The sequence below is a fragment of the Exophiala xenobiotica genome (genome assembly GCF_000835505.1).
Source record: "Exophiala xenobiotica strain CBS 118157 unplaced genomic scaffold supercont1.4, whole genome shotgun sequence".
In the NCBI taxonomy this organism is placed as follows: domain Eukaryota; kingdom Fungi; phylum Ascomycota; class Eurotiomycetes; order Chaetothyriales; family Herpotrichiellaceae; genus Exophiala; species Exophiala xenobiotica.
In genome coordinates this window covers 781342-802898 of record NW_013562491.1, presented here as the reverse complement: position 1 = coordinate 802898, position 21557 = coordinate 781342, and the positions used below count along the sequence as shown (strand labels likewise).

At 52.6% G+C, this 21557-nt stretch overlaps 10 protein-coding genes across 11 annotated transcripts; 5 read left to right on the top strand and 5 right to left on the bottom strand.

The window, feature by feature from the left end:
• Positions 1-2396: 2396 nt before the first annotated feature.
• On the top strand, positions 2397-2885 carry PV05_06468 (uncharacterized protein; the record flags this gene model as incomplete). The annotated part of the gene is made up of 1 exon (XM_013459209.1): positions 2397-2885. The coding sequence occupies one exon, from the start codon at positions 2397-2399 to the stop codon at positions 2883-2885; it is 489 nt and encodes a 162-aa protein (XP_013314663.1).
• A 1357-nt stretch (positions 2886-4242) lies between these two features.
• On the top strand, positions 4243-6061 carry PV05_06467. 2 transcript variants are annotated; one of them, XM_013459208.1, is made up of 4 exons: positions 4243-4500; positions 4614-5317; positions 5389-5494; positions 5553-6061. In XM_013459208.1, the coding sequence occupies exons 1-4, from the start codon at positions 4353-4355 to the stop codon at positions 5696-5698; spliced, it is 1104 nt and encodes a 367-aa protein (XP_013314662.1). In that variant the 5' UTR covers positions 4243-4352; the 3' UTR covers positions 5699-6061. The 2 variants fall into 2 exon arrangements, with proteins under 2 accessions (XP_013314662.1, XP_013314661.1); XM_013459207.1 differs by having other exon boundaries at positions 4614-5494.
• PV05_06466 (uncharacterized protein) lies at positions 5473-8791 on the bottom strand. Its single transcript, XM_013459206.1, has one exon. It carries the CDS (start codon positions 8011-8013, stop codon positions 6187-6189), a length of 1827 nt encoding a protein of 608 aa, XP_013314660.1. The 5' UTR covers positions 8014-8791; the 3' UTR covers positions 5473-6186.
• PV05_06465 (uncharacterized protein) lies at positions 8756-11519 on the top strand. Its single transcript, XM_013459205.1, has 2 exons — positions 8756-10885; positions 10967-11519. Exons 1-2 carry the CDS (start codon positions 10254-10256, stop codon positions 11127-11129), a joined length of 795 nt encoding a protein of 264 aa, XP_013314659.1. The 5' UTR covers positions 8756-10253; the 3' UTR covers positions 11130-11519.
• On the bottom strand, positions 11098-11834 carry PV05_06464 (uncharacterized protein). The gene has a single exon (XM_013459204.1). The coding sequence runs from the start codon at positions 11730-11732 to the stop codon at positions 11193-11195; it is 540 nt and encodes a 179-aa protein (XP_013314658.1). The 5' UTR covers positions 11733-11834; the 3' UTR covers positions 11098-11192.
• Positions 11824-14731, bottom strand: PV05_06463 (uncharacterized protein). Its single transcript, XM_013459203.1, has one exon. The coding sequence runs from the start codon at positions 14708-14710 to the stop codon at positions 12131-12133; it is 2580 nt and encodes an 859-aa protein (XP_013314657.1). The 5' UTR covers positions 14711-14731; the 3' UTR covers positions 11824-12130.
• A 167-nt stretch (positions 14732-14898) lies between these two features.
• Positions 14899-15882, top strand: PV05_06462 (uncharacterized protein). The gene is made up of 2 exons (XM_013459202.1): positions 14899-15006; positions 15088-15882. The coding sequence occupies exons 1-2, from the start codon at positions 14977-14979 to the stop codon at positions 15409-15411; spliced, it is 354 nt and encodes a 117-aa protein (XP_013314656.1). The 5' UTR covers positions 14899-14976; the 3' UTR covers positions 15412-15882.
• On the bottom strand, positions 15793-18445 carry PV05_06461 (uncharacterized protein). Its single transcript, XM_013459201.1, has one exon. The coding sequence runs from the start codon at positions 18313-18315 to the stop codon at positions 16018-16020; it is 2298 nt and encodes a 765-aa protein (XP_013314655.1). The 5' UTR covers positions 18316-18445; the 3' UTR covers positions 15793-16017.
• A 498-nt stretch (positions 18446-18943) lies between these two features.
• On the top strand, positions 18944-20268 carry PV05_06460 (uncharacterized protein). The gene has a single exon (XM_013459200.1). The coding sequence runs from the start codon at positions 19041-19043 to the stop codon at positions 20148-20150; it is 1110 nt and encodes a 369-aa protein (XP_013314654.1). The 5' UTR covers positions 18944-19040; the 3' UTR covers positions 20151-20268.
• Positions 20234-21524, bottom strand: PV05_06459 (uncharacterized protein). Its single transcript, XM_013459199.1, has 2 exons — positions 21221-21524; positions 20234-21167 (listed from the first exon to the last, which is right to left on the bottom strand). The coding sequence occupies exons 1-2, from the start codon at positions 21374-21376 to the stop codon at positions 20334-20336; spliced, it is 990 nt and encodes a 329-aa protein (XP_013314653.1). The 5' UTR covers positions 21377-21524; the 3' UTR covers positions 20234-20333.
• Positions 21525-21557: the final 33 nt, after the last annotated feature.

Below are 21557 nucleotides of genomic sequence, written 5' to 3'. Positions count from 1 at the left end.
TTGAAGATGGTCTGCGAGTCTGCAACGGTTGCTTGGCGTCAATGAGAGTAGTAGCACTAGATGGATGCTAACTTAGCTACGTTAGTACTATGTACTGGCAAATGGGAGGATTGCTTAGTCATGCAGTGTAGCGTAGAAGGATCACTATGTCACAGTGGGATGTCTTTGGTGTCTTATGGATCTCGTTTTGAACTGCTTCAATCACCACGTTCATTCTCTAGATGGATAGTGGTCAAACAGCCATGGGAGACTATTGTCCCCAAAGAGCAATGCCCCAACAGCGGCGCACGCTGGTGATACCACAATGGATGTTTACTGCTGTCAAATAGCCCTCTCCAGTGCCTCAGGGTCGAACCTGAAAGGGCCCCCTGCGTGCGTAGATCCGGAGGAAGCCCCTTCCGCTGCAAGAGCCAACCACAACGAAACACAAAGAAGAAGGACCCAAATTGGTCTCTGCGATATTTGTCTTTGGCTCTGAAGCTTGATCTCTTCCATCGCAGCATCTCTACTGTGCGGTATGTTTGGACCATGTTTGATCTTTCGGAGTTGATGTTTGCTTGCTTCCGACCCGCGAAACGACCCACGCTGTGACGATATCCTGATATAAGGGTGTTCTCGTGCGCAGGTAAAGCCTCTTCCTTTTACCTCCAGGTACCTGAGCCTCATCGTCACTCGTTTGCTGCTGCGGCAACAGTCTTTAAGACATGGATCTCGTAGGTATCATGGTCCACGAGAAGTACAAGCTAATTCTGGCACAGTCACGCCCACGCCGCAACTTCAACCCCAGGAAGACCCGACGCTATGGTCGAATCACCTTCGATCCTGACTACTTGGTCAGATACAGTCCCAAGTGGAAGTACGCACGGCTGTACAACTTCCCCTTCCCGGGCGCTCACTGGCAACCACGCATGCGCACACTTGTCATCTCGGTCGATGGTGGCTCTCGCGGCAACAATCGCTTGGACCCAAAGTCTCGAGCTGCATGGGGAGTGTATTTTGGACCAGACTGCCCACGCAACGCCTGGGGGCTGCTTGATCGAGCCGTCCCGCAGACCAGTTCCCGTGCCGAACTGGAAGCCGTCCGCAACGCTCTTGGTATCGTCCAAGGCATGAAGAAGGCGGGCGAGCTCGACGGATGGCGGGAGGTTATCCTGAAGGTGGACTCCGACTATGTCGCAAGGAGTCTGAGCGAGTGGATTTGGAGCTGGGAGAAGAACGGCTATGTTACCAGGAAGGGGACACCCGTGGAGCATGGCGACCTGATCCGTGAGATCCATGCGACAATCAACAGTATGGAAGAAGAGATGGCAGTCCGGTTCTGGAGAGTGGGTCGTGAATGGAACAGCGAGGCAGATGCACTCGTGAATCATGCGCTCGACGACGGTGCTGACAGTGGTTACGAAGGCTCCTGATCTGCGCTTCTTGCTAAATGGGTATGTTTACTTCTGTTGATTGACTGTATTATCATGTGGTTGACTGCAATTGTCGGTGATGATCAAGAGGCTATGATTTGAGGTGGACAAACAGTACTGCCATGTAGAATGTGTTGTTGAGACTCTTCAAAGTCAGACAGCACCAGGCTTTACGTACTCATCAATGTACCAATTACTTTCCTAGTCATGAGCACACAAACCACTGCGTACATGGACCGTTCCCCATTGCCCCGGGACCCCCCTAACAAGTGCCGACAGTAGCACCCTCGCACCCTCGCACCCTGGGCACCCAGATTCGGAACGAGTTTCTCCGTCCCGACCTGAACTCCTGGCAGACGAACTGCTCTACGGCGACGGCACATCTCATCGAATGACACAGACCTCTACAGTACTGTGCACAGTACTGCGCTCATGAAGAACCCAACAAGTTAAGCCACACGCCAAGTCAAGCCTCAAGGGTAGGAATCAGGCTGAGATCCGAGCACCTCGAAAGCACCCATCATCCCCTATTTCCGCTTGGCCAAATTTCCCTCGATCCAACGGCCAGTCTTGGCTGTCTGGGCAGCTCTTTCTGGCACAAATCAATTCAATTTCCTTCAGAGTTCAGACTCTCTGCCGCCCAGACTGCGTGCTTTCGAAGTCATCAGCAAGCCATAATCCGTACATATGCGGAAGACTGGTCTTTGCCTGGTCACGATCAATCGCTGCACGCATCTCGAGTCGTCCAGCATGCTACTTGTGCGACCTCTCAGAAATGTCTGAACACAGCATTTGCCGCGGCGTGAATGTCTCGACAGTGCTTCGCGATTTTGCAATCTCCATATCCATGGTCTGACCTCGGACAGGTCTTGTCGTGAGCTTGACCAAGCCTTCCCTCATGGATTCAGCCTTGATTGGACCGGAGCCAGCCTTGCATTGTTTCTCTCCCATGTTTTGTACCAGCACCAGACCAATCATCTCACTATGGCGCCCAGCCGCCAGTCTAGATTACAAGGTGGTGTCAAGATGCTGGGCATTTCCGCATACAAGTACATATCCCAGGGAGTTCCTGTTTCCCCCGGACCGCTGGTTCTGTTCCCAAGTATATCCCAGCCATCTTCTGCGAGTACTCGTCTTCCAGCATTCTCTTCGCGTATCCAGCGGCCCCCCTGCACACTGAGAAGCCCACTCAACAATAACTGGGTGTCCTCTCTCTCTTTCTCTCTCTCACACACAGCAGCGTTTCCAGGCGAATCTCTGCCTTCCCAAAACCCGATCTTCTGTACAGCATATCTCCCGGACTCGAACGACTTCCACCACAACACTCAAGATGCGTACCTACTTCTTGCTTGCGGCACTTCCTCTCCTGGCCTCGGCCTGGTCAGAGCATACTCTCCTCACACGCGCAACTGGCAACGCAACATCATGCGACTCCGGCGACAAAGTCTGCGGCGCGTACTGTATCCCCAGTGACTACACCTGCTGTCCCGACCTCGAGGGTGGCTGCTCAGCAGATACAACCTGCCAAATGGGTGACAACGATGTCTACGGCTGCTGTGCCACCGGTGAGACCTGCTCTGGCGACGGCGGCGCCGAATACCTCGATTCCTCTTCAACCTCCACCGGTACCGCTGCCGCCGCGACCAAGACGACTTCATCAACTAGCGGTGCTCAGCCTCTCGTCCTCAGCCAAGTTTTGAGCTTCGCGGTGGTGGCAGCTGGTGTTGTCGCCATGTTATAGTCCTATCGAACTGTCCTGATATCCCTCTTCCGGATTGCTATACCACGATTTCTTTTTATGGTTGGAAAGTGTTGAGCGTGTGGATATGCGTGGCTGATGCACAAAATCGATGGGCTCATGTATTTTCATCCCATTACATATCTAATCATGTCAATCTCGGTGGATGAGGGGCGCAGCTTCAAAGGGGGTTTGGGTTGCATACTCGTCGTTGAAATCAAGCTCTCTTTCTCCTTCTTGACCAATCTAATACGCCTCCCGGCAGCTCAATGCCTTTTGCATCCAGCGTGCACTATCACATCATCATTATCATCAGCTTTCGAACTTTCCTTCCGCTGCATCCAGAAGAGACGACTCGATGGAATCTCAGGTGTGTCTTGGAGACGTGCCACGACGGAAACTCCATCCAATTATTGCTTCCATCTCCTGCACCAACTGTGAGGCAGATTTCTCGCCAGATGTCGTCAACAGCAAGAGCATGGCACTTCCGTCTCAATAGTACGGTCGCCGTGGGCCAACACTGATACTAGTCGCAGCACTTTCCGCGAAAACGTTATCGATCACATTGCCCACACCCTCATTCCTCTCAGATCGAGCACTCGATCATCCTGCCCCAGCATGGAACTTTGCGCCATTGTCGGTTGAAGATGAATCATGACAGAATCCCTATGCGTCCGAGACATGCACGTATTTTTTTTTGGATAGTTTCTACGATACTCTGACCCGAGATCTCACGACATCAAGTACACTCCACACAGTGCCCGTAGTAGCCCCTGAAACAGGTCAGCCTTGCTTTTTGGTTGATCTTTTCAGCGCATGGATCCGAGAGGACAACCCAGAAGGACATTCCACAGCCACCTACGAGTTGTCTGCAACAGCACTCTGATTGATTCATAAGCAGATATAGCGGAAAAGGGGAAGTACTTTGCAGATGGGTTTCACGCGCAGAAGACGCTCGGAAATCACCCGCCCCTTGGCTTGTGACCCCCGCACTCCAGGCCACCAGGCCTCACTGCCGGCATCCACCATCCGAGGCTCAAAGTGCTTGTCGCTCTTGATAAACGATCGCGCAGTAACCTAGGGTTCGGTGAGTATGACTCCAAAAGAGCACACCTTCCTGCGTCCACGATTCATCATTGCTATCAGCAGCGTTGGCCGTGTGAAGGTACTAGATTACTAGTAGTCAGGTTTCTCTACAGCCAATGTCGAAGATGCGAGCAGCACGATACTACGGCAGACGCGACGTTCGGGTCGAAGACGTTCCAATCCCCGAGCCCGGACCGGCAGAATGTCTCGTCGAGGTTGAATGGTGCGGTATCTGTGGCAGCGACTTGCACGAATATGTTGCTGGTATGTGTCGTCAATAGAGCCGCCCTCCCTAGGCCTCCCTTGGTTCTTTTGTAATGCGTTTACCATTGCGCGCGCGTGGTTTTGTCTGATGCAAGTTTTTGTAACGGAGTTAGGGCCTGTGGGAATACCTACTCCCGAACGTCCACACCCGCTCACGGGAGGCCAAGCACCTCTGACACTTGGCCATGAGTTCTGCGGCCGCATCAAGGCGGTTCCCGAAGGTGATGGCTCCAGGTGGAAAGTCGGGCAAGCCGTAATGGTCGATCCTCACGTGGTTTGCCGGCAGTGTTTGTCCTGCGCGTCGGGCAACGACCAGATGTGCAGCACTCTCGCTTTTGTGGGCATCAGTGACTCCAGGCGTGGTGGCGGGTTGTCCGAGTACGTTGTGGTTGAGGAGGATCATATCCATCCCCTTCCCGAGAGTGTCAGCCTGGAATACGCGGCGGTCATTGAGCCCTTGGCCGTCGGCCACCATGCAGCGAAAATGGCAAATACAGACTTAAAGGGGCTGGATGTGTTGATCGTCGGTGGTGGACCAGTCGGTGTTGGCATGATCTCTGTGCTTCGTGCGCATGGCGTCGGGAGGTTGTTGCTCAGTGAGCCTACGGCTGCGAGATGGCGACATGCAAAGGACGTGGTTGATCGTGTCATTGACCCCAAGACGGAAAATGTGGGAGATGTCTGTCGCGGTCTGACGGGCGGTAAAGGTGTGGATGTCGTCTTTGATTGTGCGGGTGTCCAGCCAGGCCTGGAAGCCGGTATCGACGCGTTGAGGAATGGTGGGACACTGGTCAATGTTGCAATTTGGGAACAATCAGTACGGTGCACTCAGTTACCTACCTAGGTCCAGTGCTCTTGGTCTTGCTTTAGCTGACCCTTCATTGCTAGCCTGCGATTCCATTCTGGCGCTTCTTCCTCAAGGAACTCAAGATCGTGTCCTCCGCTTGTTACAACATGGCTGATTTCAAGGAGGTGATGGAGTTGATTGGCAAAGGCAAGAAAATCCCTCCGCACCTGGCCCCCCGGTCATTTGTTGACCTTGTGTCATGCAGGCCAATTTCAAGGATACGAGAAGATGGTGACGAGTCGAGTGGCCCTGGAAGACGTTGTTGAAAAAGGGTTCGAGGAATTGGTCAACAACCGAGACAACCAGATCAAGATCCTCATCTCACCCAAATTGAGATCAAGCCAGACGTGAACGGGCATCTTGTTGCCTCGTGGTGAGGAGGGTTTCCGATACGGGGTCTGCAGAGGTCCTGTTTATGTGTCGCATGCTACGTATTGCTCTTCTTAGGCCAAGGTTGGGTCAGGTTCGTTCATGGAGGTTAAGAGCATCCATCATTGCGTCGCACACCCTTCCATCCACCCCCAGTGATCTTCTCTAGGCAGATGAAATCCCCGACCACGATGACCCTTTGGGCACACAATTGAACACGATACGGGAGGTCACCAACAATCGCATGAGAGGCGTCTCCTCGGATTAAACGACACTTGCCCTCTTTTGAGAGCCTTGCAGCATACATCTCACTCTAGTGTACATTGATATTACGTTACTTTGTGCAAATCCATGCTGCGTGACAAACACACCCGCTCGGACAATTTCTCCTGCCCCTTGATGACAAGACGTCTCGCACTCATCGAATATGGACACTGTTTCTCCAAACGACCACGTCTGACATTGTAGCTTTAAATAACGGTACCCTTGTTCTGCTTCTTGTTGACGTTGTAATTCTTCCAGACGGCGATCGATGGGATGGCCAAGACCAGTACGGCAGTAGCAGCAACGGAACCGTATTTCTGGCTCTCGCCCCAGGCGTAATTGATGGCATTCCTGATGGGCGAATCCACCGCATATGTCATCTGTGTCACGTAGCCTCCGAGGAAGATGGTTTCGTAGTCGCCTTTGGCGCTGGCTGGCAGTCTCCTCAATAGTGCCTGTGGGAAGGTGTTGTCGTAGATGGCGGCTGCAACGGCGTATCCGATAGCGCCTCCGAGGCTGGCGAATAGACTGATCAGCGAGAGCATCATGGGGACACCGTCACGATCGGCAGCGGCCATGACGGCCATGTCCTCTCCAATGACAAGGGTGCCGCCGGCGAAGGCGATGAAAATCTGGCACATGACAAGATAGCCGATGCCGTGGTCGTTGCCGCGGAAATGAATCATCAGGCCAGCCCCAAGAAACATCAGAGGAAGGCCGAAGCACAAGCATGTGTACTTGAAATGCTTGGTGGCGCGGATCCAGGCGCCGAAAACGACTCCCCAGAACGTCGAGCCGACATTGTAGATTTGCGTCATGTACCCGGCGTTGGAGAAGGACAAGTTGTAGACAACCAGGACGAATTGGTAGTAGTACACGTCCCAGCAGTAGAAGGAGAAGTAAAGGATGGCCGCCAGACAGCATGCGCCCAGAACCGTGCGCTGCCGGAACAATTCCCATCGGACAAAGTGCACTCGGGCGAAATACTTCTCCCAGATTGCGAAGACAGGGAACAGAAGAATGCCGATGACGACCATGGCGATGAAAGTCGCCGAGGAATACCCTGCTTTGCCGTATGAGCTCAAGGAGAACGGCAGCAGGAAGAGGACGAAGGCCGCCATGAGCAAGGCAGCTCCCACAATGTCGAATTCGTGAAAGTAATGGACAAACGATTGGAATGGACTGCGTCCGCTCGCTTCGTTCTTGAATAGACCCATCTTCTCGGCTTTGCGCTGGTAGAACTTGAAGACGACAACCAAGGGCATGAAGACGAAGAACATGATGATGCAGAATGCTCCGTAGCCCCATCGCCAGGTGGTCGTGTTGAGGAAGGCTTGCCCAAGAAGTGGTGCGGTGAAGGCTGTGCAGATAAAGGGCGTCCCGACAAAGGCGAAGGCGAACGCTCGATTGCGCAGGCCCGAAGTATCGGCAACAAATACATCGAGGATAAGGTAGATGGCATCGTAGCCGATCCAGTAGAGGACGTAACCGGCTGCATAGCCGCTGGGACCATTGCAAGATGCCAGAATGATCATGCCGAGTAGATAGACGCAAACAAAGGTAAAGAAGCCTTCAGCACGGCCCCAGATGTTGAGGATCTTGGCAATTGGTAGTTTCAGGACACCACCGATGATGGTGGAGAGAATGTTGGCGGTGGTAAGCTGGGGCGCAGCGACAAAGTCGGCGTACGCTGCCGCGTTGAAGAGTGTGGTCGTGCCTTGTTGTAGGGCAAGCATGAAGAAACAGACCCAGATCCATCCATACGTCGCGTAGACAGCCCATTTCGGCCAGACAAGTGCAGTGGCCTCGGCCTTTTTCACACCAAGCTGGGCATCTTGGGTGATATGGTCGGGATTGAGTTGGACTTCTTTTTCGTTCCGTTCCTCCAAACTCAAGGTCTCGGAATCAGTGTCAGTAGGGACGTCCTTGGGACCATCGGCGGGACCATCGGACTTCTGGCCCTCGGTGACACTCGAGGCTTCTCGAACATTAGGATGGGTTTCGTGACCTTTGAACTTGGAAAGGAATCCCATCTTGACGGTGTCTTTTGATAATCAAGGCTAGGCCAGCCTGTGCAGGGAAAAGATTTGGCCAAAAGAGATGACCGAGAGACAAAAACGTGGCCTACCCTGGGAGGATCAACATCCATATTTATCGCCAGAGCACCACCGACAGTGTATAGCTGCTATCAGATGTGGTTCGTTCGAGTTGCGGCCCTGGCGAGGTCCACTGGGTATCCGCAGTCACATCTGATAAGATAATTTCTCGCCGTAAGCTCCACCAAGTCTAGGAAAAGTCTGTCGTGTGGGTGTCGCGGTGGGATGGACACTGGATGGCAATCCTCAAAGTGCCTCGTCATGGTGAGTTCAGGCGCAGAACACCCTTTGCCTATTGGCGTAACTCAACGGGTCAATCGGCAGGACACGACGACAGCATCTGTCAGTTGAAAGTGTGGATGCAAACACCAGAGCTTAAAAGAGCTTGCTCACGCTTGCTGGAGCTTCCACTGAGCTTCGCACTATCGTCGGCTTGGCCGTTGCAATGTGATCATTGATGAAGGGATTCGGTGGGGGAAACACTGACTTGAAGTGCCCAATAGTTGATGTTGTTCAGGCTGTTCAGGGCATCTCACCCACGCCAACTAGGCAAAATGAGGCATTTCTTTTGAAGGTCACTTCGCGACTTATCTTCGACACACTAAGCAAGCACCTGTACTGTAGGACCTGCTCCAGAAGGATCTTCAGCTGCCTGATCGGCTTCATGATCGAATCTTATCAATCTTGATCGAGGACACTGTGCTACAGTGCATTGGGACCGCATGGCTCAACGTCCTGTTTATATCAGTACCTCGTAGTCTCTTATTCGCACTTCCAGCTCCTCCATTACCAGACAGCAGCGGATCAACTGTCGGCTCGAGTGCGCGGTAGTGTCAGTGCTCCGATGTCGGCGAGCCCCCCTCAGGCCATCAACTCGAAGATTTTTCGAAGCCGTCGTCGCCGTCGAGCCGTAAGCTACCGTGGCCGAGAGCTGAATTTTAGTGCTGCTGTAGTGGAATCAGAAAGGACAGGAATGACGAGAACGTTTCCTTCTCTGCGATCCCAACTTCACACTGACCCAGATGGTCGATCGGAGTCAGCGTCTTGCTTCTAACAATGTGCTTCAGTCAACTGTGACACAGGTTATCCCGCCTCCTTGCAGCCATCAGGATGATTATGCAGTCTGTCAAGCTTACCAGAAGATTCTCATCAGAATGGTGGTGCCATCAGCATTCAGATACCGACATCTGTCAGGCTTTGGACGGGTTCCACGCGCTTTGAGATGGCGGTCAAAAGCTTCTCTGCACGTTATCGACTGGAAACGTCCATCTTCGCTGCAATAGCTCTGGTCAGCCTTTGAGGCCGAGCTTGGGATTCCAAGTCGGTGGTACTACTACCACCTATGTTCATAACGCAGATTCTCCACACACTGTTTACTCGTCGTCTCTTACTCATCTGTCACATTCTGGATCGGAGGTCTCTATGTATGAGTTCTCTCCAGATCTCGGTATACCGCCTCAGCTCTGGAGAAGCCGGGACAGTACTTCTAGCAGCATGAATCCTTGTCCGGAAGCACCATTTAAACCTTCAGACAACTTCGCTGCGCATCCTTTTCTTCTCCGCTTACCGTTATCGCTGAAACGATGCTACACTGCTACAGACCCTACGTGGTGGCCCAGCATTGTACTGGGTCGTCACACTTTCATCCGCAAGATGTTACCTGCTCTTCGGAGATGACTCAGGGAAGCCCTCGTTTGTCGTCGGCAATACTGGAACGTCACGCCTAACACACCTAGGGTGTCCCAGGAGCCCTTGTCGTGCGAGCTAGCTTCTTCAAGGCCATGATTGAACAATTGTGGTTGGCTTGACAAGGCGTGGAGCCATCTATCACTCTAATCTACGTCTTGGAGATAACTTAAGAACAGTACTCCGTATGTTGTTGATATCTCATCGCTTGTACATCATGCACCGGGTTTTCATCATCGAACGGAATGGCATGAAATTGTAGCCGGAAACGTTCCGCTCGGTGTAGGCCCGCATGAACCCCCCCAAACATCCACAATCGGGTAATTCACACAATGATCGTGTATGCCGTCTCCAACTGCATGGGCACAATAAGAGTCAAATAGAATATCGCTCGCACTCCAGACTGACTGTCCTCACTCCCGTCGCTCTTCGAACTTTTAGCACACCAACAACAACCATCACTAAACCCCTCTCAAGTCTTTATCAAAGCCATGACAGCCAAAGTCGCGCTCGTGACGGCCTCGAGCGCCGGGCTCGGTGCAGCCACCGTCAAAGCCCTAGCCCCCTACTTCCGCGTCGTGGTCAACTACAACTCACGCTCGGAAAAGGCACAGGAAGTGATCAGCCAGGCGTCCGCCATCACCCCGACATACACGTTGTCATCCACCGATGGCAAACAGCAGCCGCGCTTCCACGCCATCAAGGCCGACATCTCGCAGCGCGCCGAGATCCAGCGCCTGGTGTCCGAGACCGTCGACGTCATGGGCCGGTTGGACGTCGTGATCAGCAACGCCGGCTGGACGCGGCTGACCAACTTCTTCGACATTGAGCAGCAGGTCAACGAGGACGACTGGGACAAGTGCTTCAACCTCAACGTCAAGGCGCACCTGTGGTTGTTGTACGCGGCCAAAGACCATCTCGAGAAGGCCGCCGACGAAGAGGGCGGCATTGGCGGCGCCTTTGTGACCGTGGCCAGTCTGGCCGGCGTCAGGCCAAGTGGAAGTTCGTTGCCCTACAGCGTGACCAAAGCGGCCGAGATCCACTTGACCAAAGGACTGGCCGTGATCTGCGGGAGGAAGATCAGGTGTAACAGTGTGAGCCCGGGCTTGATGATGACCGAGTGGTAAGTTTGTGTTCCTTCTGTTTCGATCATGTGCGAGATTGGGATTATTTGCTAACTCGCCGCGTGTGTTGTTCTACACAGGGGCAACAAATTCCCAGAGGCCAAGGTCAAAGCGACGACGGAAAAATCAGCACTCAAGTCAACAGCGTCGCCAGAGGACGTTGCAGATCAAATCAGGACCCTGGTATTGAGCAAGTCCATTACAGGACAGAACATCGTTATGGACTGTGGTATTGCGATATAGAAACCAAAAGGGTTCTGAAAACACACACCATCTCATCACCCTTTCGTCCCCTGCTCAATTCACTCAATCCGAGTATCTAAGCTCGTCATTGTCCCTGTGAATGGCTGCATACTCTTCAAGCTCCTGCTCAGTTCTCGTCGATGCGAGTTCCTCAATCCCCATCGCCCTCCAACCGGTCTCAGGGCCGAGAAGCATCGAATTCATGTTCAGTGGTTCCCTGATACCACCCCAGCGACCGGTCTCAGTATCGAGCCGCAGCAGGTCCGTGTTGACCGTTTCCTCACGGCCTGCCAGTAAGTCTTCAATCTTATTCTTCTCGGCCCGTAATTGTCGCAATAGAAAGAGATGTTCTTCCAGTTTCTCTCGATGTTGCATCAGTAAGCTTCTAAGTGCGGAAGTACATCTGATGATCAACTTTCTGACATCGTCGCTGTAGAATCCAACATCGCGTGTGTCGTCGGCGGAAGTGAGTACTAAGGGACGAAACCAATCAGAGGGTAAGGTGCCATTTTGCGGATTTTGCCCAAATAGATAGTGGCATATGTCGAGTTCCGCAAGCAAGGCCCTGAGAGCCGGTCGTGAGATAAAGACCGTGTCTGGCATAGCGGAGATACGATGATTGGTCTGGCCGAGGTGACTTTCCGAATGCTTGTTGCTTCCGTAGTTCTTCGACAGCCGAGTGCTTCGGGCTCGCGTGTTAAATACTCCGCGAGCCAAACGGCAACGAGGAGTGCCCAAACACCCAGTCGAACAGAGCCCTGGCGGTTTTTGATGGTGCTTGCCTGCAAACGTGCAGCCTCTTTCAGAGCTCTGTATAGCGAAATAACGAGAAACCGAGAGGCCACCACTGTCAGCAGGAGCAGGTTGCCCCTTCAGGAGCACAGTGCTGGCGAGGATTGCCTACCTACTCGACATTCCGATGGGTTGAAGATGTATATGGCGACCAGGCTGCTTCTTGCATGTCACACACGCGGTGAAGGGATGCCTGTAAAGGAACAGGTTCATTCGTCGACACCTGCCATGTTCTCAAGTCGATCAAGAGTGTTCACTGCGATCTTGCATCCTCGTTTGACAGTGTCTTTGTCCCGGCTCGAAACCAAGTCGGAATTACGCACGTATTTCTTGATGAAGTACTGCAACCTCTTAATGACCTGCGGTGTCTCAACGGCTCGGTCAAACACTCTGACCAACGAGTCGTCGTGAGGCGACTTGGCTTCTGTGATGATCATGACCAGCAAAAGTTCGACAAACATGCTCGTTCGCTCCTTGATATAGGCCAGATCAAGCACCTTTAGCACGCCGATTGTTGTGGCTCCATCAAGTATGAGATGGGCATAAAGCTTCGCCAGGTTGGCGATCTCGCTCATCTCGACATTCTGCTCTTCTTCGTGATCGTCATCTTCCTCGTCTGGATTCTCGCCCAGCCTTCTGAAGAAGCTCCAAAGTGCAAATTGGAATGCTTTGCGCATCCGTTTGTCCAGGCATAGTCTCTTCGCTACGAGAGTGTAGTAGTGGTTGTAAGGATTCTCCCCCGCTGCACACCGAAGCAAAACCTTAGGGATTTCCTGCTGCTGGTTCTGCTTGAGACGAAGCTTCATGAGTCTGACGTGCGCATCCTTGAAATCTACGGCCGACAATAGTGCAACGAAGATTGAACGCCGGACATCCGTGTTCATGCCATACTGTCGAGCCAGAGCAACTAGATCAACTGAATCATCTCCGGCTTCTAGGGGCTCGTCGTCCACACCCACGTCAGCCTCAACAACCTGATCTGCTGTTGACGTTAGCCCATTCCCTTTCCAGCTCGCGCCGACAAGCCACCATTTGCCCTTCTTGTCACTATTCTTGATATCGTCCCGGGTAATCCGCAGCGGCTCAGAGGCTCTGAGAGCGCGGTTGTTGAGACTTCCAAGTGCCTTCCGCATTTGCGTGATATGCTCACTCGAGAGACCTGCGTTGTTCGTCGCAGCCTTCATTTTGTTGTTCTTCAGGTCTGTCATCGTTTCGATCATGAACTTCGTCCTCACGCTCATGTGTTCTCCGTTCGAATTCATTCGCGCAGCCTCCTTCTGCATGAGTTGCACAATGGCTTTCAGCGAAGACGGGTCGTCTTGTCTCAGCTGAGGTCCGCAATCACGAACCAGCCGTAGAAGTACTTCAGTATTGGTTTCAGTCAGTCTTTCCAACAATAGTCTGATGTGGTCGAAGATAATCGCACTGCTGACGACATTGAAAGTGAACAGGTTGGAGAGCATGCTGATCAGATTCAGAGATTCTTTCCCCGTCTCAAGATCCTTGTGGTACTGATCGAATTGATCCACCAATTGTGAGAGCAGATCCGCACCAAAATCCACTCCAACGACCTTGTAGACTGCTGAAGCAAAAGCAGCATGGAGGATGACGAAGGTGTTCTGAAGCGCTGACTTGTTGCACAACCGCGCCAGAAGCAGCTCAATCAGAACAGAGGTAACATCTTGTCTGGGGTTCGACTGATAAACCTTCTCAATTTCACCTAGTATTGAGACGAGATTGGCTTCAGTGAGCTTGTTAAGGTGTCCTTGGAGTTGCCGCTTCAGCCTCTCAAGCGATGCTCCTTCCGAAATTTGTGCTTTTCTCAGAGATGGTGGGACATATTTCGCAGAGGGTGTACTGGAAGTTGTTGGCGCCACGTAGGGATTCTCGCGTACTTTCTTGGGTTGGACCTCAGGTGTTTCTTCCTCCTCAGCGCTGAATCCTCCGAAATCGCCCTCATCATCTTCGTCGTTCTCGCTAAGCTGTTCGTCAGACAGTCCCTCCTCATCGAGGTCGAGTCCAAGGTCGTCCTCACCGGACAAAACATCCTCTTCCTCTTCAGAGTCTTCGAGTCCATCTAACTCCTCATCACTACCCTCGATGTCTAGGTACTCTTCTTCGTCGCTCTCCTGCTGCTGTAGTGCTTTCCGTCTCTTACGCTCAAGCCACTCATCACCGTCGCTCTTTCTTTTCACACCTCGATCTTCCTCCTCCTCCAGACCCTCAAGCAGATCATCCAGACCATCATCCTCGAAGGATTTCGGCAAAGTTTTCTTCTTTAGTCCAAGCTTCTTCTCAAGCGATCCAATTTCTGCATCATCCTGCGCCGCACGCTCCCTAAATGCTTTCGACGAAGCATCGAGAACCAGACCAGGTGACGAAGACCGTGATCGCGAATCGCTCGAAGACACTGAGGAAGCCGGCGAGAATTGTCTTGATCTCTTCAAAATACTCTTCGGCTTCTTTTCCACCTTTCTAGCAACTGCACTCGCTGTGCTCTTCGCAGCAGCGGGCGCAGACACAGGTTCATCCTCGCTCTCGTCCAGGTCTTCATTATCAGAATCGCGATATACGATCGCGGCCCTCGTCGGCCCGTACGATCTTGATCCTCCTCGATTCTGCCTCTTCTCTTGTCTCTCAGTCTTGCGCTGCTCTTTCCTGTTCCTTACTGCGCCATGTTGTCGTCGCCCGCCATTTGACTGTTTCGCCTCGAGTCCGAGCTCTTTTTGCAAGGCGAATGGTAACTTCACCCCTTGCCGGCGAGGATGCTGCCCATGCGATTGTGACATCTATGCGTCCTTGTCTTGAACGGTCACACAGTCGTAGAAAGTCTCCAGACTGCGGCGAGCCTTCCCTCAGAAATTATTTCCTCGTCACGGCCTTAAGCCGGCGATAAGACGAAATCTTAATCTTAGCGTCATTTGGGTTTCTTAACAGATTCCCCACCACCGGCCACCCACCCGTCAATTCGACTCTACAAGACCATGCGACAAGCAACCCTTGAGTTCCCCAGATCGTCAGTAGTCAAGTCGCCAACGCGGTCCACTGGGCAAATATGTCCCAAGAACGCCTAAGCAATGACGACGTATGCTATCCTATCCTTTCCTGGCCTATCATTTCGTTTCCTCGCATTGTCTCGTGCTCGTGCTGATTTGAGGTCTGGCAGTTCCTAACCCGTCTCTCACAACTCTTCACCTCGACACATACCGCGAGTCATGGATCCGTGTATCTCACGCAAAAGCCTCTCGCCGATGCACAGCCGCAAATCCTGATCCGGGCAACGAACGGTCTATCCAAGGCTCACCGCACGCCTAAAACCAAAAACACGAAAATCAGGCTTGCAACAGTCGTTGACACTGCAGAAATAGACGGATTTTACATACGATATGCGGAGATCTGTAAGAAGGGCATGGAGGGCTTGAGGAAGCGCGACAAGAAGAAGGCAAAGGTGAAAGCCAAGGCGAAGAAGAAGGGGAAGACTGCGAGTTGAGAGAGAGTTCTGACGGCTCACCCGCGGCAGCGCCTGAGCGATGCAGCAAATGGAGCTATGTACGACGACCTTCCGAGATGCAGCAAACAGCAGCCGAAGGGAGGCAAGAATTGGTTGAGGTCAATGGAGGCTCTACAAGGCGACAGTCCGGCTCGCAGTTCACTTGATGCCGGCTCAACGACCCAGACTCAGATTGACGCGTGCTAACAGCTGAGGAAAGCCCACAAGGGACAGAGAAGTTACAGAAGCGATATGGTCTATCTAGCAGGTCTCGCGGAGATGGCGCGTACTGACGCCTCACACTGGCAATATACGGTGAAAATGGAGGTATCTGTTGACGGATTCAACCAACACAGAGGTGAGGAGAAATCAACGAAATGTGGCAGATGCAATCATCATATTCCATGATACTCTGTCCTCACTGGTCCGATTATATCATAATAGCTGGTAATCCATCAATTCCATTACCCAGACATCCTGTAATCTGGTTGAGACTTGGCAGCAGCCTTGAACACCGTGCTAGTATAGAATAACATGTCTGGACTCCCGAGAATAGTAAGTCTCGAGTTGTCCCAGTTTCCCCCACACCGCGCTTCACGGAAAGTCTCAATCCAAGTCGAATATGGAGTCAGCATCACTACTCTTCTTGGTGGAGGACGGAGACTTTGCAGCATCGGCTCGAGTTCTTCCACGGCGAATCGGCACGCCGAAGTCATCTTCGTCGTCACTATCGTCGTGCGGAGAGCTCACTTGATCCGGAAAACTTGACCGCCGACGACGATGCTCTGGTCGCCGGAAGAGCTCCCCACTGAGGAGGTCGTTGACGGTTGCGCCGCTAGCGATACGTGCTAGGATATGAACAAGCAGAACGACAGCTTCGATTGGCTTGACCAGCGCTATGTTGCAAGCTTTCTGGAGGATTTCTGCGGTGAAATGATTGCCTTGAGACGGTGGGGCTGGTGAGAATATTGTAGTGGAAGGCGGTAGCGGGGAGAGTGATCTTTTCTTGTCCAGGCGCCGCCTTAATCCTGCAGTGACTGGCGATTCTGGTGTGTATACCTCAGGCCAAGACAAATCTGATGTTGGGGACCTCCCTAGTGCTGGTGTAGCAGGCTTCTCATATGAGTCGCCTGTCGACGGCCGCATATCAGCAGTAAAAGCCGTTATAGTCATCTCAGACACTCCCCTCCGGTGTTGAGGCTTTTGGTCGAGAAAAGGGTCGAACCTCTCATCCTGGGGCGTACTTTCCAAATCCAATGTATTCTCATGCTCCCCTGGGTTTTCCTCAGCCAAAGAATTCGTCGTGTGAAAAGAGTCGACGCTGGAAATTCTGCTCAGCGCTTCACCGTCTTGCACCTCGTCGGGAGCATCATCCGCGATATTTTCTGAATGTTCTGGATTCGACGGAGTCGATTTCGCAAATCCGTCTTCTTCGACAAAGTCATTGGGAGAAGATTCCGATCCGGAGTCATTTGTCGCAGTCATCGAAGGACGCTCTGCAGCATCTTCATCAAGTTCTACCATGTAGGGAGCTTCGGTCTCGCTGGATAGGCCAGGAAGACCTTCAGCTGTCGTTGGGTCCTCATCAGACGGCTCTAGTTGTTTCACTTCAATTCCTGCGGTCTGGATAGATTCGGAAGCGTCGACATCTGGAGTCAATTCTGCCGCAGCTTCAGTTAAATCCATGGCCTTGTCAGACTCTCGCAATGGGTGGTTGAAATCTCCATCGAGACTCTGAGCCGGAATCAAAGGATCCGCTTCGCTCAGCTCTGACGGAGCTTTTGATTCGTCAGACTCGGCATCGTCGTTCGAGGCCGCAGCTAGTTGCACTTCTACATTCCTCCCTGGATCGATAGGGTCCTGCTTTTCCAGCTCCACGGGTCCTTCCTGGGAGAGACATTCCAGTGGCGCATCGCTTGATGGTAGTTGAGGCAGATGGAGAGCCTCTTCCACTTCAGCATCAGCGGGTGAACCATGGTCATCAGGCATAGGCGAATGGCTGCCAATGTGTCTCTCGTCTTCTTGATTCGATTGCTCTTCATGCTCCCTCTCGCTGACAGTCTCGCTAGACGCTAGACTAGACGGCGTACTGGGCCGCCACCTGTCACTCTCATGTGGAGGTATTGGAGATGATTCACGAGATTGACCGTACCCATAATCGGATCCGCGGCGTCCATAATGTTGCAGCGGAGTAGAAGTCGCTGGGCCCTGTAGACTCCATGCGCGAGAAGTTTTCGTTCTTCGAAGAGGCAAGGGGTCTGTGGACGGACTGGTCGGCTGCGAAGGCTGCTTTCTCGTCCACACGCCTTTCCGCCGAGGAGTGATAGCGTCGTCAGGTAGATCGACATGGAAGGCTCTTTTGAAAGGGCACGGTGTTCTCTCGAATCTAAGCACTTTAGAAAGCACAGTCTTCAGCTCTTCCACCTTTTCTTTATCGGCATCTGTTTCACAAGGTAACTCTATCCTGTAGTACCGAAATTTCCCAGTCCGCAGGACGAACTTTGATTCACCATCGACACACCAGCATTGCGAGTTGCGCATGATCGTGTGTATGACCTTCTGATCTGCTGACTTCAGAAAATTACTTGACCCGCGGACTTTCTCGATCATGATCTGCCCAGTGGCAGCCAACGTCTCTGTCCGCGACCTCCATGGCAGCGTCTCTATTGCGTCAACAGGATAGTCGGTATCAGGTAGGGGTTCTTTGCTCTGCGAAGAAATGGAATCGGTCGGTGGCGAGAATGCTATGATACGCGCAGAAGGATGCGAGAAGAGGACATTGGCGTCGGCATCGGATTTCTCGAGACCTGCTCGTTCATGCACGGTTAATTGACGCGCAGGCAGGGTGAATGATCTTCGATATCCTTGCAGCGGAGGTCGTTCGCCGTAGGAGGGACTGGCCATGCTGCATCTTCGGAGGGAGTCGTAGCCTAGAGGAGAAACATGGACTCCAAGACAGTGTCGTAAACCGTCTCAGCTGAGCAGTCAATACTGTTAGATCGGTATTCCATGGATGTTTTGGGCGAGAGAAAGCGCGCAGTTGACTTTTGGTAAACAGCGGACGCCACAAGCGCCTACGTTAGTGAGCCTGAGGGCTGCAGCCCGTGCGTTGCGGGGTGGTTGAGCTTCTGGCATGCCTAAGTTGGTGTTAGTGAGCTTAACTAGTAGCCCTCGGTTAGTGGGCTACTGCTCGCTTGTGTCTGGAAGGAACCGTTCAAAACATTGGGCGAGCGATGGCACTGATCTTCCTTCATCTTGCCCTCCAAAGGATGTCGCATAGCCGACACCGCTTTGTGGGAGTACCGTGAATACTAACCTCTGTCTGTAGGTGAAATCAGCCTGGCACCTAGGTGCCTGGTCAGGTTTTATCGAGGTCCACGTGATGTGAAGCCAGCAGTGCCAGCCCAGTACTACGTAGTTTACCGAGCCCGATTGGGTTAGCTCAGCCTCGGGGGGTCAGGCATCGAAATATGACATAATATGCACCTCTCAGTAGAAATGTCGTGTGCCAGTTGCCCTTCAACGCCTTCCCTTGCCCTTCTCGTCCTCGCTACCTCCAATCAGCTAAAGAGGAACCAACAACCCTCGCACTGCTTCCTTCAGTTCTTGTCTCCTTCTCGACTTGGACCATGTCCAACTTCGACCCCAACGCGATCCTCCGTGGGGCGCAATTGACATTTGTCGGTGCTCACAGGGCCCTGCAAAACCCAGAGCTCTTCACCACCAGCCATTACCGCCAGGCTGCCATCGCCGTGTGCGCAGGCCTAGCAATCCGCATCATAATCAACATCCCGATCTATGCTGTCAAGTTTCTGCTCCTGCTTGCCTCACTCGTCGTCAATCTTGACCAGGAGACATGGGACGACAAACTCGTTGGAGGTTTGGACTTTATCTCGAAGTCCGTACTCCAAGTACCTTTCTTCCTGATGATGGTCATGAGTTCAGTCACACCAACTCTTGATAACCTCTTCATGGATTCACTACGATGGGTCGACCAAACCTACGTACAGAAACATAAGGCTGAAGATCCGTCGACTTTACGCGCCATGTACTACCCAACACTCAAAATGTACTCCACGCACGGCGAGCGCGAGAAGAAGGAAAAGCGTAGCCTGTTCGACGGCATTATTCTCACAGGCGCGAAATACGCCCGACGAGCAGGAATCTCTCTCACTGTTTACGCGTTGACATTTCTACCTGTCATCGGCCCATTCGTCCTTCCCCTAGCATCTTTCTACACTTTCAACAGAGCTGTCGGCCCCGTTCCAGCAGGCATCGTATTTGCATGCGGCCTTGTCCTACCAAAACATTACATGGTCTCCTTCCTGCAAACGTATTTCTCCAGCAGAAGTCTAATGTCTCGTCTGCTCGAGCCGTACTTTCACCGGATCCACTTTACGAAGCAGCAGAAGAAGATCTGGTTCATCGATCGCAGCGGGGTGCTGTTTGGCTTCAGCGCGGCATTTGCTGTCATGGTCAAGGTGCCGCTGTTCGGTGTGTTGATTTACGGCATCGCTGAGGCGAGCACGGCATATTTGATCACTAAGATCACCGAACCGCCACCACCCCCGGGAGAAAAGGAGGCAGAGTTTATCGAAAGCGAGGTTCGTTGGAAGAACAAGCACCAGTTTCTCAACCTGCCCTTCGACAAGTTGGATGAATTCAATGAGAGGATGACTGGAGCTGAAAACATTGGGAAGGCGGCGTTGCCGGAGGCCCCCAGGCGGAAGTTCACTTGACTAACATGACTCTCAGCATTTTGAGATAGCACAGGTGTATGTGTATGGCGCCCGAGAGGGTGCGTTCAATTTTAAGTTGATGTCGAGCCAATATAAAGGGCAAGACGCGAGAATGAGCTTCAACGCCAGAAAAGTGTGAGACTACTTCGCCGGAACAAGACTATATTGTTACGGGCTTTCGATTTATCTATATTCATAAAAACCCTTTCCGCTTTTCTTGCCGAACCAGCCCGCATCGACGTACTGCCTCAGCAGCACACTCGGTCTGTACTTACTATCACCCAGGCCAGCATGTAAGGTCTCCATGATCGACAGGCAAGTATCCAGACCAATGAAATCAGCCAATGTCAACGGACCCATGGGCACATTTGTCCCATTCTTCATGATATTGTCGATATCCTCTTTCGTCCCGACACCCGTCTCGAGACAGATGATAGCTTCATTGATATACGGCATCAATATCCGATTGGCGAGAAAGCCCGGGCTATCCGCCGAAACAGAGCACACCTTGCCCATCTTCTCGCAGAACGCGATCGCCGCGGCTACAGTGTCGGGCGATGTCTGCAGACCCGAGATGATTTCCACACCCTTCTGCACGGGGACTGGGTTCATGAAATGCGTCGACACTACACGTGATGAGGCTGCTGTATCGGTGACGTCTTTCGAGGTAGCTCTCGCGATTCTTGTGATGCTTATACTCGATGTGTTCGTAGCGAGAATGGCGTGTTTGGGACATACTTGCGCTAGCTCGGCAAAGATCTTCTCCTTGAGGGACGGGATTTCGGGCACGGCTTCAATGACCATGTCGACGTCTGAGAGGTCGGACAGTTGTGTGGTCGCTTTCAGTCTGTCTCTTGTGGCTTTTGCGATCTCCTCGGTTATTTTCTGTTTCGAGACATCTTTGGCGAGGAGCTTGTCGGCGAATGCGAGCCCCTTGTCGAGGGAGGCTTGCGAGTTGTCGACGAGAGTGACAGGGACTTCGGCTCTTTGGGCGGCGACAAGGGCAATCCCGAGACCCTGGACATCATCAGCAGTGTAACACCGTGTCAAGACATTTGGGTCTCATTTACCATTTGTCCGGCACCAATAACACCAAGTTTTTTGACCTCGAATTGCGTTGCAGGTGAAGACGAGAATTGACGGCTGAGCGCAGCTAGCCTTTGTGAGGCGCCGGAAGACTTGGAGGAGGCCATCATGCGAGACGACAACCTCGATAGAGAGGCCATGAGGGTGAGGTTACTAGGATGGCGATGTAGTTTGTACCCGGAGCGTTGAAGATGTACAGGGCAGTCTAGCTTGCTTTTCTACGATGCCCGTGGACTGAAGCTCGCCGTGACTCGGAGATGTCTCGTAGCAATGCAGCAACACGCAATGAATCGCATCTTGCCGTCACTAAGCGAAAGGGCC

Coding starts and splice junctions, on each gene's coding strand:
- PV05_06467 (XM_013459208.1), top strand. CDS start 4,353: ATGTCGAAGATGCGAGCAGCACGATACTACGGCAGACGCGACGTTCGG. Junction 4,501..4,613: donor CTTGCACGAATATGTTGCTG/GTATGTGTCGTC, acceptor TAACGGAGTTAG/GGCCTGTGGGAATACCTACT. Junction 5,495..5,552: donor GATGGAGTTGATTGGCAAAG/GCAAGAAAATCC, acceptor TGTGTCATGCAG/GCCAATTTCAAGGATACGAG.
- PV05_06466 (XM_013459206.1), bottom strand. CDS start 8,013: ATGGGATTCCTTTCCAAGTTCAAAGGTCACGAAACCCATCCTAATGTT.
- PV05_06465 (XM_013459205.1), top strand. CDS start 10,254: ATGACAGCCAAAGTCGCGCTCGTGACGGCCTCGAGCGCCGGGCTCGGT. Junction 10,886..10,966: donor GGCTTGATGATGACCGAGTG/GTAAGTTTGTGT, acceptor TGTTCTACACAG/GGGCAACAAATTCCCAGAGG.
- PV05_06464 (XM_013459204.1), bottom strand. CDS start 11,732: ATGCCAGACACGGTCTTTATCTCACGACCGGCTCTCAGGGCCTTGCTT.
- PV05_06463 (XM_013459203.1), bottom strand. CDS start 14,710: ATGTCACAATCGCATGGGCAGCATCCTCGCCGGCAAGGGGTGAAGTTA.
- PV05_06462 (XM_013459202.1), top strand. CDS start 14,977: ATGTCCCAAGAACGCCTAAGCAATGACGAC. Junction 15,007..15,087: donor AACGCCTAAGCAATGACGAC/GTATGCTATCCT, acceptor GAGGTCTGGCAG/TTCCTAACCCGTCTCTCACA.
- PV05_06461 (XM_013459201.1), bottom strand. CDS start 18,315: ATGGCCAGTCCCTCCTACGGCGAACGACCTCCGCTGCAAGGATATCGA.
- PV05_06460 (XM_013459200.1), top strand. CDS start 19,041: ATGTCCAACTTCGACCCCAACGCGATCCTCCGTGGGGCGCAATTGACA.
- PV05_06459 (XM_013459199.1), bottom strand. CDS start 21,376: ATGGCCTCTCTATCGAGGTTGTCGTCTCGCATGATGGCCTCCTCCAAG. Junction 21,168..21,220: donor TTATTGGTGCCGGACAAATG/GTAAATGAGACC, acceptor GATGATGTCCAG/GGTCTCGGGATTGCCCTTGT.